The 21,178-nt window shown below is 30.4% G+C and overlaps 1 protein-coding gene across 1 annotated transcript in view; it reads right to left on the bottom strand.

The window, feature by feature from the left end:
- The window catches only part of LOC143257655 (sperm-specific sodium:proton exchanger-like), a 49,766-nt gene that overhangs the window by 6,209 nt on the left and 22,379 nt on the right, over positions 1-21,178 (bottom strand). The window contains exons 11-21 of the mRNA XM_076516698.1: positions 20,008-20,105; positions 18,995-19,055; positions 17,201-17,491; positions 16,489-16,695; positions 11,050-11,235; positions 10,349-10,513; positions 7,828-7,953; positions 6,297-6,395; positions 4,814-4,996; positions 4,190-4,327; positions 2,300-2,497 (exon numbers count right to left, since the gene is read on the bottom strand). Coding sequence (XP_076372813.1) covers positions 2,300-2,497; positions 4,190-4,327; positions 4,814-4,996; positions 6,297-6,395; positions 7,828-7,953; positions 10,349-10,513; positions 11,050-11,235; positions 16,489-16,695; positions 17,201-17,491; positions 18,995-19,055; positions 20,008-20,105 — 1,752 coding nt within the window. The remainder of the gene's footprint in view (positions 1-2,299; positions 2,498-4,189; positions 4,328-4,813; positions 4,997-6,296; positions 6,396-7,827; positions 7,954-10,348; positions 10,514-11,049; positions 11,236-16,488; positions 16,696-17,200; positions 17,492-18,994; positions 19,056-20,007; positions 20,106-21,178) is intronic.

Below are 21,178 nucleotides of genomic sequence, written 5' to 3'. Positions count from 1 at the left end.
TCTTAATAATTTAACATATTTTATGCCTCTTGGCAGATTGTTAGATAAAATTTGCTTATATTGCTAAAGCAAAGTTTTCCAAGATATCTCATGACACATCTATGCTAATAATGTTTCAGTGTTTTGTTTTATTCATTATAAGACTTAGAAGTTGAAATATTCTTGGAATACCAAAAGTCTACTAAGATACAAAACTAATGACACCTAACAAAAACTAGGCACCATAATACTATTAACCATTTATATCTCATGTACCAAAAGGAGTTAAAAATAACAAAGCTAATTAGTATATAATACTACTCCAAAAGGTTCCCTGATCTTAATATCAGTTTATAACAAAATACATACACTTACATACTACACCCAATTGTATAGCTTCCACATTTAATTCTTTTAACATTTTTGTTGTAAAATGTAAGTTATAGTTTTTTGAAGTCAACACATCTTTCATCATATTAACAGTGACAGTAATCAGTAATACCAATCAAAAAGTTAATTTTTTTGAAGTTACTCATGCAGCTATAACTTTTATCTTAAAAACTTAATAATAATGATATATGGGGATTGTTTGAATAGGAACTGAAATATATTTTTTTTTCTGATAAATGTTAAGTTGGAACCTCTTTATGAGTAAATAACATGTATCTTAACAAGCTTATATGAAGGAAAGAAGTAAGCAGTATGAAATGTCTTGTTAAAAATAAAATGACATCACAAGAAATTCACCATAACATAGGGTGCTCCAGCATATCTGACTGAGAAAAAGTGCAGTACATTAACCACAAGAGAAATTCCAGACAAAGTTCATGATTTGTTATATACAACAGAAAACTTACCACCAAAAAGTTAGCAGAGGAAGTGGGAATCTTTAAAAGTATTGTAGTGAGCATTCTGAGTGACATGTGGGCATTAATAAGGTAAGTGCCAAATGGGTTCCACAAGTGCTGTCATCTTAGAAGAAACAGATCCAGGTGGTTGTAAGTCAATGCCTACATCAAAGGTTTCAATGAATTTGTAACTATGGATAAAAGATGGGTTCACCACTTCTTCTCAGAAAAAAAATGCAAAGTTCATAATGGAAATATTCAAGATCACCCTTTCCAAACACGTTCAAGTTGTGACCTTATGCCATAATCATGGCATCAATTTATTAGGATGACAAAAAGCATTTTACCAGATGGTTATTTTGAAAGGACTCAGACTCTTACAGGAGATTATTGTACATCTTTAATCAATAACATACATTAAGAAATCAAACAAAAGAGAAGAGGATTTCCTAAAGCAACGTTTGTTCTTCCATAAATCATGAATTACTTTAAATACTATCCATAATGCTGGCACTACATCACATTCCTTACTCACCACATTTAGCTCCAAGTAACGTTTAACTCTTCCCTAACATTAAAATATTTCTGAAATGTCAAATATGTCAAAGTGATGATGATTTTGTACAGACCATCCAGTTATAGATTGAGTACCAAGAACAAGAGTTCTTTCAGAAAGTCACAAAAACCTCAGAACACTGCTGGTGCATGGATATAGGATATGTTAAAAATAAATCATAATTGAACTAGTGTCATTCTTTTCCTTATAAGTTAAGCAACAAATTTTTCACACACCTCTGGTATCAGTGCATTTTATCTCATGAAAAAAAAAACACATTACTTCACTATAATAAAATTAAAATATTGCACACTAGAGTGTTAATTTCATAATCTAAATAAAATGAATAGTATTGGTGTTTTGGTATTGTAATGGTCTCATCCCAATATGTTTTATAATAAATTACAAGGATTTTTTCTACCCAAACGTCAACACAGTCTACAAAAAAATTATGAGTCTTTACCAAAACTTTTTTCAAATTAATTACAGTGATAGTGGATTATTCAATAACAGTTAAATTAAAATTTATCAAATGGTAATCATAATTACAAAGTATTTTCAGCTGGTATGTTACAATATTTCTTATCATGGAGGTGTACTTCAAACAAAACATTTTAGATCAGTCATTTAAAATTTATATTCTTCAAAAGTTTATACATAAAAAGATACCAGATATTATTTTTCCCCAGATTTCCCAGAACCTGAATTACATAAATACAAAGATAAAATGATTAGGAAATTCATAAAAGCTACTCTGAAATAACAACTAAAAAGTATTTTAAAAAGACAACCTTCAAAAAACAGCCATCTCTATGAACTGAATAACAAGTTTTCCAAGAATATCCTACTAGCTTTAAATTCCACAAAACACCATATTGTTTTTAAAGATCCTATATAAACTGTAATATATTCTCACAGGCAGAAGAAGGTTTCTAACAGTATGAGAAATGTATGATGGTCCTCTGTATGCTTCTTTGGTGTACTCATTAATGACTTGACCTTGAATTAATACTACATCTTCCATATTTGAGGTGATTGTAAATCTCTGTGCATACTGAAGATCTGGCATTAAAGCAGCTTCCAGTAGGAGTTTCACTCTTCCATCTTCCCACCTCTAAGATATATTGATTAAGTAATTACTATTTTAAACATTTTTATTATTGTACTTTCCACCAAACATGATTCAATTCTGGCCTGAGTCAAACACAACCCTTCACATCAGTACAAAGAAGGTTGAATAGTTGTGTTTGGTAAAAATAAAACATTATTCATAATTGATTTAATATTTTAATTTCTGTTTAACATAGTGTCAGAGGAATTAGAAGTAAACAAAAACATAGCTGATCATAAAAACATTATTTGTTTGAACCTCATTGTTATTATCTCTTTTGCTGCTTTATATGTAATTGTTAAACTAGTATCAAGACAGAATATTTTCTTAGATTGACTGGACACTAAATACACTTCATTAGAAAAAGTATTCAAAAGTATAATTTTAATTAAGATCCTTCAATTATTTCATTCATGGATTTCTCTTGCATGAACATTCTAACAATTAGCAAGATCTATATAGTGTAATTATACAATTACATCCAAATGAAACAAAATGAATAAACAAAATCATAAGGAAAGACTGTGTTAAAAACAACAAATCCCAACCTCTGAATAATTATATTATAACGAAACATTTTTAAGCCATAAACAAAACACATTAACATGAAATAAAATATGCTGCATATTTTTAAAAAGGATCCTAGAGTACAAGCTACAACGTGGGATTATAAAATGTAACCTAGGTTTTGGAGGTGATTGTGGAAGTAGTGCTCACACTGCAGTGGGGATACACTATCTATCTGTATCATACAAGAAAATTAGAAATTAGGAGAGCGAGATGTTGGTGCTCAAGCCCACAATGTCCCACATCTATACAATTCAATGTCATGTTAATTAGTGCCTCCACAATATTGGGGGCAGGAATGCTAACATCAAGAGGTAAGTTTCATCTTACTTAACCCCGAATGGTAGTACCTTATTTCCTTATTTTTGATCTTTATTTTTATCTTTTTCTTATTTTAACTCGGGAGAGCAGTCAGCTTCCCACAGCTGTCTGCAGGCAGTAAAGGGCAACATAGATGTGGGATGTTGTGGGCTTGAGTATCCACATCTTACTCTTCTAATTTTCTTGTGAGACTAGCAAATTGGAAGTTAAGACTGATAGATGGTGTATCCTCACCACAATGTGGGTTCTACTTCTTCAGCCACCTTCAAAACCTAGAATACATTTTATAATCTCACGATGTAACTTGTACCCTATGATCTTTTATAAAAATATGCAGTGTACTTTGTTTTATGTTAATGTGTTTGTTTATGGCTTGAAAATTTATGGTTATAATATATATGCACACACACATATCTAGATACATTACAAATTTGATAAGATCCAAAAATTATAAATAGTTATTTAGCTTCCTCTTCCAATTCAATTAATGCCTCTATACAAGGTTAAGTAACATTCCTAGTTGTCATGGAAATTATAGTTTCAAATTAAATAATCTATTTGCTACAACACACAAATTAACTTGCAAAACAACTTCTATACATTCAAGAAGTACTTGAAGTCCATTAAAATAGCATAAAACACCCACGATGAATGGATAATCAAAATAACTTTTATTATAATAAAAAAAACTAGAATTTCATAGTAATGCTGCAACTAAATATCTTACTGTGTATACATATAAAGTTAAATTCATTTGAGTAAGTAATCACATACAAATTTTGAAAATTAATATGTTGCATTTGTCACCTGATATTTAGGTTGATTTCTAAGAATAGGAACTGCAATCTTTAGAGCAACAGATCGCCACATATGGTACAAAAGGCTTGGAGGTTGAGAAAACCGAACCAAAGCTTTCTGCAGACAGGATTTTGGTAAAAATATCGTCTGAAATATGATATATAGATATATAATATGGTGAAATAAAAGATGTATAATAAATTAACAGGAAAAAAAAACCTCGAAAAATAAATTTTTCATATAATCAACAGATTCAATAATATCAGCTTATTCAAACACTTAACAGTAGTTTAGTTTCATATAAATACCAGATATAAGAATTTCATGTGATATGCTTCTATCCAACTGATTATGTAACACAGAAAAAATAATAATAATCAAATTACAGGAATGAGACAACATTAGCTAAAGGCATCAGGTTAAGTAGTAACAGTTAGATTTTTTGTACTTTTCATTAGCAACTGCATGAAACTTGAACTTAAAAAGAGTGCCAGATCTGAAAGTATGACATATATGCAAATAAACTTATAAAATATTAGAGAAAAGAGTTAATGTTGATCCACAGTTAAATAAAAAGTATTTATAATGTTGCACATTAAACAAAAAACAAAATCTAAAAGATGGCTAGCTTACATTAACATCAGTTTCACATTTGGCTTCAGTAACATAACTCTTGCCTGTAAGAAAACCTATAAGCCCAAGAATATTCCCTGATGACAGATAATCCTCATTGTAACCTTTGGTCATACAGCTGGCAACAGAGTCTGTGTTTGGTAACACACCATCATAAAAACTATCATTGACTTTGCCATGAATCTGTGAATGAACAATGTTTCAATGTTTGTTTTCTTTCTTAAGTATAGATGGAACACTGATTATAGTACAGCAAGTTTACAGCTTTGAAAGTGAGAAACAAAACTTATAAAATAATCTATATGTTGTATGATGTCAAACATAAGTGGTTAAAATCATCTATGTAGAATTTGATATATTTTATGGAAAACAGTTCATACCCAAAAATATAATCTTTCTCTCAATGTTTTCAAATATGAATATAACAACTGAGTATATTCATCTTCCAACTTGTAGTTATCTTTGATATTAAAGAATTTTATTTCAATCAATAAATAGGTAGATGAGGCAGAATTTACAGTCACTCAACCTCTTGTTAGGATTAGTTTATTTTCAGATACATCACAATCTCTTTCAAATAATGCTAATATACTGGTTCTCATTATTTTCAGTTGTATATTAGGAATTTTTTTCAGTAACACTAATAAACTAACTAGGCAGTCTTTGTTATTATAGGATTCCAACATTAATCAACCTTTGTATGATTGTTACTGTTATCTTACATTCTGTCAGTGACCTCCGTTCTTTATTAATATTGCTTCATTCTTATAAGCACTCAACAGTTCTACATTTTCATTTGCACTAACTTGAAAGTAAAACTACGATTAACTTAGTTGTAATATAAGGGAAATTTTTTTTGTATTAAATGTATTGATATCTAATAAAATAGGCTTTAAAAACTTTCAACTGATGTGGTTCCTGTTCATAGCACTCACCTGGATGCTCACAGACACATGTATTATGTGTGCTTAAATGGGAACACAAATTTAGAGTTTTAATACAAATTACATTGTACTAGAAATATTTAGTTTAGCTATAATGTAATATGTTCAATTTTTTCTTGAAACCAGATATACTGAACAGAATCTCATAGATCACCTATGTAACATACTAATGTACAGCTCAGTACCACTGCTTTGGTGCAGCAAAGAAACTGTTTGTTTGTTTTGAATTTTCACACAAAGCTACATAACGACTATCTGCACCTGCTGTCCTTAATTTAGCAGTGTAAGACTAGAGAGAAGGCAGCTACTCATCACCATCCACTGCTAACTCTTGGGCTACTCTTTTACCAAGGTATGTTTGGTGTGAGGGGGATTTGAACCTGCAACCTTTGGATTACAACTGCCCTAACCACCTGGTCATGCCATGCCACCAAATAAATAGATTTATACATAACATCATAAACAAGTTATTAGAAACATGTTGTGTGTTTCGTTTAAATAAATTAGTTCAAAGCTGGTCTCCACCTTAGTTAACTCACTTTCACAATTCCAGTGGTAATCATGTAAATACCATCAGAGTAGGAGCCTTTTTCATATATATTACTTCCGAAGTTAAATGAATAATACATAAGAAATACCTAAAAGAAACAAAAATATACAATGCATGTATATATACACATACAGAGTTATACAATATATGTATTTTTATCTTACACAAAATATGGAATTTAATTTATACATTGTATTCTGAAAATACTTAAATCTAAGTTATTATTATTATAATAATAATATTTTATTATGTATTCATTTATTTTAATATTGACTTATTATTTTCTGTAACTAGAAACACAAAGGCCAAAACATGAAATATAAATAACAGAACTTTTTACATTGATTATTAATGAAAACTTCCATTATTCATTAATAAAAGTGAAACTGTTTCCACAGAACTAATACCTTGTCACTTCAAGGCTGTCACTATGTTGTATTAAGAGCAAATCAATGACTAAAATATGATATGTAAAACCAAAGTGCTTTCCCAAGAACTCTTTTTTTAACAATCAGTATGATAAATAATAACATTAAGAAGTTACACATAAGTCAACTAACTTTTATTCATGTCTTGAGTGAATCTTTAAAAATAGCTATAGGTGTATATAGGTATGTACACTCTATAGAAAATATAGTGGGAGAAATTCAAACGTTTACAAAAGTTGTTGTTACAAGACAAACAAACAACCATTGGCTAGATAGTGATTTAAGGTGAAGACTTGTAGCACTCTCAGACCACTAAAATTTAAGTTTTGGTACACTACAGTTCTGTATAAATCTTTTTCATATTTGTCTGATTGGATTTTTATCGAGAAAATTGTCAGGCTTGTCTTAGATGTGACTATCTTTTGTTATCTGTATATCATTCCAGATTTTTTAAGAGTAACCATCTGCAAGATAAATATTTTCAGCACAAAATAGCTGTTTTTGTCAAAGCATTCTATGCTGTGACAAAGATGTTTCTTCTGTGGGTTTAAGATGCTTTTTCTATCTTTTCTTTCAGTCATTCCAGTTTCTTTACTTCTCTCTGCAAACAAGTTATCTTACCTAGATTTACTGTTGCCCAAATGCACACTGAAATCTCAAATATAACTCATTGAAGAATTTGGTTAATGAGTAATATTTTATTTGATATTTCAGGAATTCAGTTAATTAGAAACATGCTCATTTAGTCTGTTTAATATTTTCTTAGGATATGTTTTAAGTACATCTTCATTACTAAGTTTAAATACTCTCATCATTGTTCTTTCATGACTATAGTATGTATAGTATAAACATCCCTTGTCAGATAAAATAAGATATTCTATTACAACATACACATGATAATTAAGTTTTAAATGCAATTTGAATGGTACCTTCTTCACCTTTGAATGTACTTTGATGCAACGAAAAATTAAAAGAATGTAAGTGTTGAATAAATTACATTACTTTATTATCAGCCTTTGAATTTTTTAAATGAATACTATTATAAATTATTTAAATTGCAATTTTGAATATAACTATTACAAGAGACCCTACTGATAAAAAACTGCACAATTCATCACATGTAATCCAGTCTATTCTTTGTAGTTGCTCCCCTGGTCTGACACTTGCAGCTATACTTTTTGGAGCACAATCAAGACTTCTTAGCAACTTGAATATTTCCTGAATGAGAGATAATTTAGACATTCTTATTAACAATTTCTTAGGGTGAGTTTATAAAGTTTCACATTTCAATTTAAATACAGAGTACTATAATACGCTACTACTATTAACTTTAGACAGGTGAATAGTTTTTACCACTTTTAATTGTCTGAACAGAATGTTTCAAACTGGTAGTGCAGATACTGACCAAGTTTACAACAGAGCTATATAACTAAAAATAAGCATAGCCATGAATGAGAAATGAAAAATCTCCATTATATGTAAGATTGCAAATTGACCTAAAAGTGGATTGAAACAAGTGTTTAAATGACTGGATGTTTAATAGTTTCAGTTACTTCATCCCTATTCAGTTAAGAATAGAGTTCAATGAATATGGAGTGATTTTTTTCCCTTTTCATCTTTCTGGAGTTTTGTTAAGAGTAGAAGCAGTCATTCAATCATTCTGATGGACTGAAGTTGTAACATATTCAGTTATGGTGCTGTATCAGGCTTCATTGATCTGATCTGATTTCAGTATTCATTGATTCTGATCTGTAGAAGTCTGCCTGTTTTTATAATATAGGATTTATCATAAGTAAATTAATTAATATACACGGAATTTTCTCATTTTGTGGGACACTTGGGTGATCTAATATTGAAAAAAATTTTTGTAATTATATGGATATAAAGATATTATAGAAGTTAAGTTTTGAAACAACACTATTGTGAGCATCTACATTCCACTGTTTAATTCATCTGTGACTTTTCTAAACTGAACTGGCAAGTCATGCACTGAAGTTTAAAAATGTCTCCAAAGAACTGCTTGTATGTGAGCTTGATAACTAATTGTGTTCAAATTAAATCATTACACATACTCTAAAACGTTTTTTTAAAGAACATCTGAGATATTTATGGGCCACTTTCCATTATTCATTTCAATAAGTTGCAATATTTACTGACAAATTTGTTTTGTGCTCTATTCACCTGACATTTTTACTTAAAAACATTGTGATAGTGATGTACATATTTCTTAGAAACCTATTTCCAAATCTCACAGCATGTTTTACACATAACTGAAAAATCTACACATCCAGAGAACTTTTCATTTCTCACAAGCAAAATGTAGAATAGACCAAACAATTTCTACAACACATTTTTTATATAGTGAAATTCCAAAAAAATCTTCACTTTACTTTCCTAACCAAAATTTTTTTTTGGAAGTTGAGATATTATACTCACAACTTCCAACTAAAGAAATTTTTGTTAAAGAAGAAGTGGACCACAAACCAAATGAACCAACCAGAAATGCTACCCTTAAAGGAAACCAATTTTTCTTTACTTATTAAAGAGAAATTATAACACAAATCAGGTGCTGCTTTAAAAACAGCCTAGCCTCAGTCACTAGCTCCCTACAAAACAAAGAAAACGTTGATAAATTCAATATCAGTTTATTGTTGCAGCAAAACAGTAATTTAAATATGATTACAAGTTTTACAGTCTATTCATTGACATTATTCTTGTACGGGTTTCCAAAAAAGGTAAACTTTTTTCTAAGGATTGCCATACCACATTACTTTAGTTCTATACATAGGTTGTCTGTAAAAACAAATAATCACTTAAGAATAAGTAAAATACTTCCTTAAGTGTTAATGTGATTTGAATTTGTGAAGGATTTAATAATTATCAATCTTTATTATTTTAAATCTATGTGTGAGATTATCATAATATTATCATCTTACCACATGCATGAAAAAATGAAAACAGGAGTCCAAATGTATCAACTATCAATTCACATAAAACACTACTTCTAGTAAGTATTTCTAGAAGTTTCAAAGACAATATTAAGAAAATTGAATTTTAATCTGAGCTCTTTCGATCAAGAAATGTTTAATTACTTTAAATAATAATGTTATTAAATTATTTGTGTATCAAAAATTTTATTTTTTGCATCTTTTATTCCTTTAACTTGTATATGCTTGATTTTGTTTGCAACCAAGATAATGTTTTCATTTTACCCTTCACTGATGATCTGTTAGGCCTTGAGAAATAACGAAAATTAATAATACCCTCTAAAAAATTACAAACACTTAAATCACATTTTTGTAAAGAAAAAAACTAAGCATTATTTTAATTTTCCTCAATCTATGAAAATAACTTTTAAGAGAAAGTGTTCCATTAAAAGATGAGTCATAAATTTAAAAGAAACAGAAAAACAGTTTTACTAATGTAATGAATTTTTTTTCTCTTTAGTACAATATGGTGTATGTTTGTAAATATATACTGATTTTGAGATGCCTTTATGTTAGTAGAAATATTAAATAATGTTTAATTTTTATAATCTTATTTTTACTTTCCTAGCAATCAGTCATGAGTATCTACAGGCATGCTAAATCCTCTAAGAAAAATTATAACTTACACCCTTTAAAATCTCAAAATCCTTTTCATCAATCAAGCCTTTACTCTGAAGTTCATGAGCTCCATGTTTTACGTCGTTAAGTATCCTTCTTGTTGCATGCCGTGTTTTGGCAGCAATAGCAATTTCAGGGTAACTTCCTTGCATCTTTACCAATGCTTTCATAATCTTTCATTACAAGGAAATATTATATATGAATCATTTTAAGAAAACACAGACATATAATAATCAAAAACTATGGAAAAGTGAAATAAATTATCAATGAACTGGATAAAAAAAACACAAAGATATAACATACAGTGAGAAACAAGTGAACAATCCAAACATACATTTCTATCAACAATTAACACTTCTCTACGATATCACACAACCACGTAATTTTGTACAACAAATGGCCTAACATTGTTATGTATAATTATCAAACAAGTGTTCTATTCTTATAATGCTCCTTTTATTTTCTATTAATTCTTAGGTTTAATACACATACTAAACTCTGGAATAAAAACTTTTATTTGCTTGTTTTGTGTTTCAGTGTAAAATACATAATCAGCTATCTACACTATGTCCAACATGTGTCAAACTTACTACTGAGCCATTAAAGTGGTAATTTTTGAATTGAACATAATGACATTAAAGTCCCTATTACAAATTATAAATGCTTAATAATATGTGACAACCAAGCATATAGAGTTTTTAATACTTACTGCTAAATGATTTCTATTACATATTTCTCTAACTTCATTGATGACTGGGGCAAATTCCACGAATTCAATTATTTTTTTCTTTACTTGATCTTCAGCGACAACAAAACCGTGTCCAATATCATAACCTGCATAAAGCTGAGCATTGACTTGGTCATTGACCATAATAACTATCCTTTTGAAAAGTGGCTAAAAAATAAACATACCAGCATCTTAGTAATGAAAAAAATGATAATATAAATCAGGTGCTCTTTTACATTCATTGACATTTCAGTCATGTTTGAAAATGATATACCAAGCAAATTATGAAGCTAGATTGTGGAGTTATATTTCGTGACCATTGCTTCATCATACATGGAGCTTATACTGATATGACAGCTATACAAAATAGAAAGGACAACGTCAAGTAGCAGCAGAAGTGCTGGAAACATTCTAATAGTTTCAACTAATATTCTGTAAATGCCTTAACACTGATCATACTTTACTCATCCCAAAAATATTGAAAGAAATCCATCAGTGAAATTGTCATATTGATTATTTCTGATCAAACAATTGTTCTTAACTGATTTGTTCAAAACATATTTCAGCCATTTCCACAAAAGATAATGAATGAAGCATAGATATTATAAACACATGTAAAAGGAAAGCTTGCAGGTTCGCAGTAAATGTTGGATTTAATTTTAACAGGAATGTCTTTTATGTACATGTAATTTAATATTAATTTATAAATAAAGTATGAAATATTTTTAAAATTATCTTTGAAAACTGTATAAAGATCTTGTTTAAACAATACATATCTATATATTATTTAGTAGTATTAAGTTAAAATTAGTCTTACATATATATATATATATATTTAAGGATAAAATTCAAGGAAATTTGTAACATGAATTATGTAATAATGATGATATCACACTGTTCTAATATCAAACATGTTGAGGCAACCTTCTGGATACAAGGATACCTTGGGAGCTGTAATTAAAATTAACATCATTCTCCTAAACTGAAAACGTATTTGTACATCTAAGCATTGATCTGTTTTTTATTGTCTCTTACTCCAGTCTTTCATGTCTCATTCAACTGCTTGTGTTTGTCTCGTGATACTCTCCACTTACATGAATGCAACTTCTATTCTGGTATATAAGCACCACATTGAGATAATGTTATTACTTTTCAAGACAGACTCCATTCCAATTTCTAACACTGGTTCTTAGTGAGGGTAAGGGTGCAAAAATGTGATAGAAGGTACGTATTTTTGAAATACAATTTCAGTTTAGGAAAATGTTCACTTCCTCCACATACATACCTCCTCTCACACTTATAGCTAGAATCCTACAATGTAAAGGTGGAGAGGCCATTATCCATACAGAAAGCATCTGTAGACTATGGGCATGTCACCAGAAGATTTAAAGATATGCTCATCAATTTAACCTCACTTCCTGTATCAAAGGTGGAACTGTACATGAGCAGTCATCACTATAGACCAGCTTCACCAGATAGTTTAGGTTTCACTACTTGGGGTTGGAATTAAGGGGTCTTGTTTCCAATGTCACACATTTGTGGCTAGAGTAATTGGACCACAATATTATACCCGTATATAGTTATGAGTGGATCCCAGCCTGTAGAGTGATTCATTTTGAGCCACTGGAAACATAACATAATGATAAAATAAGCAAGATCTATGTGAACAAACATTCTCCTGAAAGGCAACATCTCAGGCTTGGAATGATAGGATCATGTATGACATACTCAATCAAAAGAACTCATCCAGTCTGGAATTATGAACATTAATTCTCACTCCCTAGCCATGTGGGCAATGGTACATTCCAGCATATGAGAAGGACATGAAACAAACTGTGCTCAACCAAGGCTCCAGGATGGGACCAGTCTGTATTTGGTATCATGAGGAGTTAGTAAGCCTTCATCCATAAACAATGTACTCAGTTCATACTGATCAAACAAAAAGGCCATTACACCCCAACTAGGTAGAAAAGCATCAAACCTGAACCAGTATTACAAATAGGCTTCCTCCCACGTAGGATGGTGTCACTCCTACCAACATCTGAGAAAAACATCCAGGGACCAGGGTAAGAGGCCTCCTCAACTTTGCTCTCTTTTCCAATAGTGGATAAATCACTCTCATGTTGGAAAAAAAGCTTCTCTCCACCACCTCAGTGACTGAAACTCGAGTGTAGTAAGAACTCCATACTTCCAATAAAAAAAACTGGTGGTAATGTGAGTTGGGGAGTCCTGAGAAAGAATGCTCTGAAACACTGCAACAGGTTAACCATTTCTATAAATTTTAAAAGCACAACAACCTGATTTATTCAAGCTGATGATAGGCAGGAACAGGCAGGATTGCCATATGCTTTACTCATTGTAATCCATGAGTAGCAGTCCAGTGTAGTACAGTAATACCACCTGGTCTGCTTCAAAGTGGTCTTATAAAACACCTCATTTCTACAAAGCCTGTTGCAGCTTTAATAAAGTGTTCTGAATTAGTGGCTGCTAGTACAGAATTGGCTTGATAAAAGCACATCTACCTGGGCAACACTTACCACAGAGTTGGATTCTATGAAAACAAGTTAAGAGAAAATATGGCAATGAAAAAATCAATCATCTAGTTGAAATGATTAAGATAGTTACAGGGGATAGGTGAAAATCCTCGGAAGAAGAGAGATACTGCCAGATCAGACAAATAATGTGAAATAAAAGTCCAAATACCAGCCTGCACAATGACCTCCAGTAGGCAGTTTGACTGAGCCACTAAAGACATAGAAATGTGACAAATCTGATTAGACATGACTCACTGAAAAATCCTCACCTTCAAAGAAATGCCAGAAAAAAAAATTATTTTTTAGCATCTATAAAAGTATTATAGCAAACAAAACTTTCAAGGCCCTCATGAACATAATCAAAATATTATTAGACACAGAAGTGAGAAATAGTGATCACATGAACAGGTGAAAAGGACTTTAATCCCTTTCCTGTCTGGCAGAATCTTCGGTAAGAAGAACTGATCTGAGGATGTAGGGAGAGTGAGAAAGCAGTCTGTGGACAAACACTAAAAATTACTCTGATCAGCAATGCCTGTAGGTCAGCAACCACAAAAAAAAAATTTTCATGGCATATAGGAGTCATTGTACAAACAGATGTTGAAACGTTGTGTACTGTAATCTTGATATATCTGATAGGTCATTAGAATGGTCATTTAGAACCAATAGCCCAAAACTACTTATGGAATTTGACGAGTACTGTGGACTCAAAAATTATGTAGTCACCATAATCACAGTAGTCATTAAGACAACCTTAACCAGGGTGACTGTGGAAGATGTAAAAAAAACTCTGCCAAAGAGTCTGATAAAAAAATTAGTTGTGATTAGCAATTTTGCCCAAAGTAGGTTCAGCCTCATTTTAACACACCATTACTGATATGTGTGTCATTTCTGTTGACAAATGTCCATCTCAAAGGAAGCAAAACCTGAGAAAAATACATGGTACCCTTATAAATTAAATCCTAATGATGTGTAAAAGACTGCATAACTTCCAAGCCTGACACTTGAACTTGTGGATAGCCAGGTGCTTCATGGCTGCCTCCACAAAGATGGCCAAAAAGAAAAAATGGTGGAAGAGGTGTATACTCTGAAAGGTACTGCAGAAGTAAAACCCATGGGGTAGCAGTCAATCTTTTGTCATTAACAGGATTGAAAAATGGATTGGATCAAATCTTATATAGCACCCTATGCACTATATGAAGGGGAGAGAAGGTCTCAAGTTGTAATCCCATCCAGCCCTAATAGTATACATCCATTGCTGAAGCTCAAAGATGAGGTACTGGAGTCCAAATTTACAGCAGTTGGGTGAGCCAATGAAAGACAAACCCACCAATCAGAGTAGCAAAATTAGAGCTAATCCAACAGAACCTTGCAATGCAGCATCTGTTTTCTTGGGAGAATCAGAGAGGATGTAGACAACTGACCTGCTACAAAAGGAATCACTCATGAATATGACAAGTTGGTAGGGTGATAAGATAAGAATGGTCACATAAAGACCATTAAAAAGATCTATCTCTTGTGCTCTTATCCCCAAGATATAACAAATTCAAGTGATGCCTACATTCTTAGAAAAGAAATAACCATCCATGTCATGGGAGAAAGAGAGATGAATAAGAGTCTGACATCTTATTCCATAGTGTTGAGCTGAATGGAAGTCAATTGAGGCCAACTGAAAGATGAGATGAAAAATAAAAGATATCCAGACAGAGGATAGAGGTCACAGCCCTAAAAATAAAGCATGCCTTGGTCATTTCTGGAAGTATAATCAGGATGTGATGATCTGGAAATTGATGAGACAGTACCAATGAAAACTAGTCATCTATAGAATGATGTGTGCATATTGAGATGTGATGGAAGTGTTACGAAAATTTGTACAATATGGTAGAATCCATGTGAAGCTGATGCAAGTCTGAAATTAAAATGCTGAAACAGTGCACAACAAATGCTGATACTGGTGAGACTCCACCAGAATGACAATGCGTAGATAGGATCTGAACAGATAAATATGGACATTCACAATCCCAATAAGAAATGACAACTCAGACTTATGAACGAGAAACTTGTAAGCATTTGAGAATCAAGGTATGGATATAGACGAGAAAGATCAGTGAGTGGACTTCAACCTCTTTTCTGCATAGGCCCAACAACTGGCAGGAATAAAATCTCAGAAGAACTAGCATGACCCATTCTCTACATCCAGACCAACCAAACTCTGATAGCCCAAAACTCAGACAAAGTGATAACATTATCTGAATGGGATGCCCATATAAAGTATCATGATAAAGGACGTATTGACATAGGAATAGAGAGTGTCATAAGATAAACATTGCCAAGGGCAATTAAGTGCAGTATTAAAGACTGGAATAAGCAAGGAAAATCAGACCAATGCTTACAGAGACAAAAGAAGAAACCCTGCTAGTCAAGTAATGGCTATAAGTGTGAAAGGAGGTATATATGTATTTTAATAACAAATGTGTTAAAAATGCCTTTGTTTTAGTCTAAAATAATTACTCAGGCTTACAAGTTATTTAATATGTATTTAATCTGTCACATTATGTAAATAAAATAACATATTTATAGAATATATCTGCAATATTTCACTTTATAAAGAGCAGTCTATTATCTTCAAGTTTACTAATTACCTGTACTAGCAAACTACTGAGCAAATACACGTACATTCCAGAAATATTGGTAATATTTTACATTTATAGCTATGTTTAGTAATAAGCTGTAATTTAGGAGTAATAGAATGTTTGGCCACAAAGAAAAGCATGTTAGTTTTTAAAGCTATTTAAAAGAAATGTTTATTTAAACAATTATACTCTGTCTATTTCATGGAATAAAAATTACTACTCTGAAAGTAACTACACTGATAAAATTTTTTCACCTTGAATAGTTGTATAACACAACGAACTCTAAACACTCTCAAAATTCTTGCTGAACGAAGAATGGATAAGGCAAAAGTTTCCTTTTTTGCTTCCATAACATAAACAATAATATCAACTAAGATATCAACAACAGATATTATGGTGATGATGAAATCAAATTTATTCCAGTAACTTTTCCAGTATCCCTCCATTGTGAAAGCACAGATCTGAAAAAAAACAAACCCAGATATGTTTTAAAATTTACCAACAATAATTCTTTACAAGCAAAATTGCTAAGGTGATTAGCTGGCTGTATTACCTGTTCACTAAATAGTGTTTATCTGGTATTTGTTCATTTTGAAACTGAAGAGATTATAGAATACAAGAGATAAGTAAATTCCAATAATAAATTTATGAATTATTACACTATGTTTTATTAAACTCACTAAGAAAAGTACAAGAATATTCAAACCAGGAAGTTCATGTAGGATCTCACTCATTAAGTCACTGAAATTCTTTATATTTTAGTTACTCCACCAAATTATTTTTTTTGAGAGAGATGAAATATATATTATAAAATAATGAAATTACAACTCACTAATGTTTATATGCATGATATCAGATCCATTCAGAAACTGAATAAATGCTGTAACATCATTTACTTCTATTATATGAATAACGTTTATCTGATCACTTTTGTAAATGTTAAAAAACCAACAATATGAATATTACCTTGGTAACACATTCAGCAACATAAACAAGAACAATAACACCATCGATAATTTTGAGTACATTATTTAACTTATTTCCTGATTCATCCAAGTACAACTGCCAGATGATGGTCATGAGGTTCATGATGATGACAGAATAAATAAATGGCTCAAAAAATGGATTTAAAACACTTTTCTGGGCAAAACGACGACACTTTCCATCAGCTCTACCAATCAAAACTCCCTTTTTTTTGTCCTTCTGCTTAACAGGAATAAATTCCAATTTTCTAATTTTATTTTCCAGCCATCTTTTCTGGTAAAATGAGAGATAAATACTAAGTTTAAATTATGTTATTTCTTATATCATCATTACTGGCCTTTACAAATTAACCAGTTATTAGTGTCAATATTTGAAATAAACTGCTATTAATAATGTTAACAACTTTCATCTCACCAATGTTAATAAAGAAAACATTTTACAAACTTGATGTTCATTTGATGATATGCTTTGAAACAAAAGAATGCTATTTAAACTAAAAACAAATATCATTGAGAGATCACAGTTTCATACTATTAGAGGAAAGAAAACAAGTTGACTTGGAAATTTGGCTAATGGCATTTCACACAAACATACACTTTTTTATGCTAATCATATTGTAAGGATAACATCGGATTTTAGGTTGAAATGGTCTTTGTTAAATTTATTGTTTGGATGTTTGAAACAGTTATAAAGGCAAACAACCATTGATTTTTTATACCGTATGTTTCTAAGTCCACAATAAGGTATTTTGTTTAAAAGTGAAATGTATAACATAACATAAAACAAAATGTCTTCATATATGTAATTCTCAATGTGGTCAACTACTATCTCAGTATTTGCATTTGTAGCATTAGTCCTAAGTTCTGTGTCAGTAAAAACAGTAACTATTTTAAAACACAACACTTCCAGCTATAACTCAGGTTGTAGGAGAAATTTGATATGCATGTTTAATTATACATTTTCAATTACAAACTGATGTGAACGTAACACGTTTGACAATGATGTTAAATGCCATCCTTATTAGCAACTGTCAAAAGTTATAATTGCAACACATTGATTTAATTGCTGGCTAATACATATACTTGATTAGCTCTAAGTAAAGAGTTTGAATTACATCTGGTCTCAATTTTCTCTGTCTTTAGAGTAAAATTATTTTTGTATGGTGAAGTACCACCTGCTATTAATTTGCTACAGTTATACCATTCAGTATAAACACATTAAAAATGAAAAAAACAATAAATTAATGCTGACTACATCTCTTAGAATTCTCTGGAATTCTGTCTTTAGTATCTTTACTTCAGATTTAGGGTACTGAAAGCATTATATCTCAGTTGATTAGGCATCTGCCTAAAATAATGAAAGACACAAATTTCATTCAGTCTCAATGTTCATTTCTTCAACAAAATTCCAGCTCTTTTTAAAACTATTTGTTTTTGCCAATATGTTTTTCATATATGTACACCATATTTATTTAACACTAACAACAAATACAATAATTTCAATTAAATGTTTCTGTCCAATGAAAATGTCTCAGTATTGTAAAAAAAAAAAAAAGATACAGACATAAGCATTATATAGAACAAAGCTTATGAGCTTTAGTATGGTAATTTCTAAAATAGTTTTCATAAATACAACTACAATGTTTCAGCAAGAACCATTTCAAATGTTGTTATAAAATAGTAAATTAAAAAAGAACATTATATTATTTAACAGATGTAGTATATATAACTTAAAATGTAAGCCAAATGAATTAATATAACTGCTTAATAAACTCACAAGGGTTAGATAACATGGGTGTATCATCATCAACCTTTCTAATCCTTCAGTATCAATAAATCTGCATGGACAATTTAAATGTCAGTAACATGGCAATTAGAACACAATAAACTTCCTGAAACATTGTAAAAAATATTTAAGTAAAACTAAAATCAAGAAGATAAATTAATATGGTCACAACAAAAATTCTCTTTTATAGGATTATTGCAATGTGCAGTTCTCATAATTGTTTTATAATCTATAATGAACCATGTCTGGAAATGAAACATAACTTTAGTCTATTAATGAATACATAAATAGGGGTAAAATTAAAAACAATTTTGATAACTTGGTAATATTTTCATTATTTACCAAAACTTACGTTCTGAGTGTTCATTTCTGACAAAAAGCTTTTGTCTTGAAATATTGTTGCTATGATCTAAAAATTTAATTCATATATAAAGAAAAGGACTTAAAAATTGTTTTCCATGTTATATTATGGTGGTGTCTTTAAAAGTCAAATAATCCATTTTTTATGCTGCACCTTAATTAATAATTTAAATTATTCATTTAGACGTCACAAGGTTCCTGGAAGAACTATCCATGTAGCAGAAAAACCAATTACTGAGTAATTCTTCATCAAGCAGATACTTAGGTAAATCTAGCTTTTACAGTCGGTTGAGATGATTTTTGATAAAACAATCACATTGTTTGTAAACTGCTCATCAGTTAAGAGAAAACAACCTTTCCATACATTAAAGTATTAAAGATTACATGCCTTTATAGCTGTCAGATTATTCACAGAAGCTTTTAAACAATATTTATTATATACTAAACTAAATCAATACATAAAGAATTAGCTTTAATTAAAAGTAAAAGAATATTAATAAACCTTTTGAAGTAACAAACATATAGGTATAGCACCTAATTCAAAATATGTGAAAATGAATCTTCCTCAAAAGAAACGTTTTATGTACTACAAAAAAAACAACCTTTCTTTTCATTACAAGTGATAATTAAAATTACAAACTTACGAATCTTTATGGTCTGTTGCAGTGTCAGCTGCTGAATGCAAAATTTTTACTGTTTCACGTCTTATAAGCCCATGTTCAAACTGTTGCCAAAAATTTGCCTGGAAATAAAATTAGAAATAGAAATTGGGAAAAGTTGTTGAATTTTTCAAATTTTCAAATGTATTAAATAAACAGATCTGTTTCAAAAGATTTGTTTTAGGAGTACATAAACCTGAAATGTGTGAAACCAGGTAGTACATACATAGTGGACTAAACAAAATGTTGCTACAAGCAGAGTAAAACAAAAACAATTTATTAAAAATAACAACAGAAATCAAAATCAAACCACTAAAATACACATTTTATAACTCACAAAAAACAGGACTAGGTACAAATATTAATAAACAATATAATATAGATTTCAATGTGATTAGTTTCAATAAATATTGAAGGAAACATGAAAAATAATTCATCAAAGAATAACACAATGTTTCACTTCTCAGAACAATACTGGGAAACAATTCTTTCTAACTATACCTCAGAAACTAATTAGTTTTCCAGATCAATGAAAGATTTTAATTTGTGGTTTGACCATGAGGTTACATCTCATGCGACTGACAATTACCATAAATCTATATAGGTTTTCATTACATTAATATCTATACATCACTACTAGAGGAAACAGACATTACTTTCATAATACAAAATCAACAGGCAGAAGGTCAGTTAGAACTTAAATAACTAAAAATTTATAGTTGAACTAAATGATAGTAGTAATAATAAATAAATGGTAAACAAAACCACAACAAAATAAAATTCATTATCTAACAATAGGTTTAAGAAACTAAATCATTTTCTGCAACTAAAAGCAAGTCAACATAGAAGGGTCATGCACCATGTTCAAACTAGCAAATCCATAAATGTCCAGGTACAAGTTTTTCAAATTAAAATTCAACAAAAGAACATTATATAACTTCAGTGAAGTAGTACAACTGAATAGTTATTAAATCATCCAATTTACTGGCATATGTTTAATGTGTAAAATTGTATTGTCCTATTAAGTTGCAGAAAATTCCACCAGAGTTTTGAAAACCTCTTACTTGCAAATCTAGATGTCAAAATAAATGACTAAACAATTTCTATCATAATATTTGACATTTTCTAATTTACAAATATCTATTATTGGAATTGA

This window comes from Tachypleus tridentatus, chromosome 7 (genome assembly GCF_004210375.1).
Source record: "Tachypleus tridentatus isolate NWPU-2018 chromosome 7, ASM421037v1, whole genome shotgun sequence".
In the NCBI taxonomy this organism is placed as follows: domain Eukaryota; kingdom Metazoa; phylum Arthropoda; class Merostomata; order Xiphosura; family Limulidae; genus Tachypleus; species Tachypleus tridentatus.
Note: the sequence above shows the minus strand (reverse complement) of the source record. Positions and strands in the feature narration are given on the sequence as shown.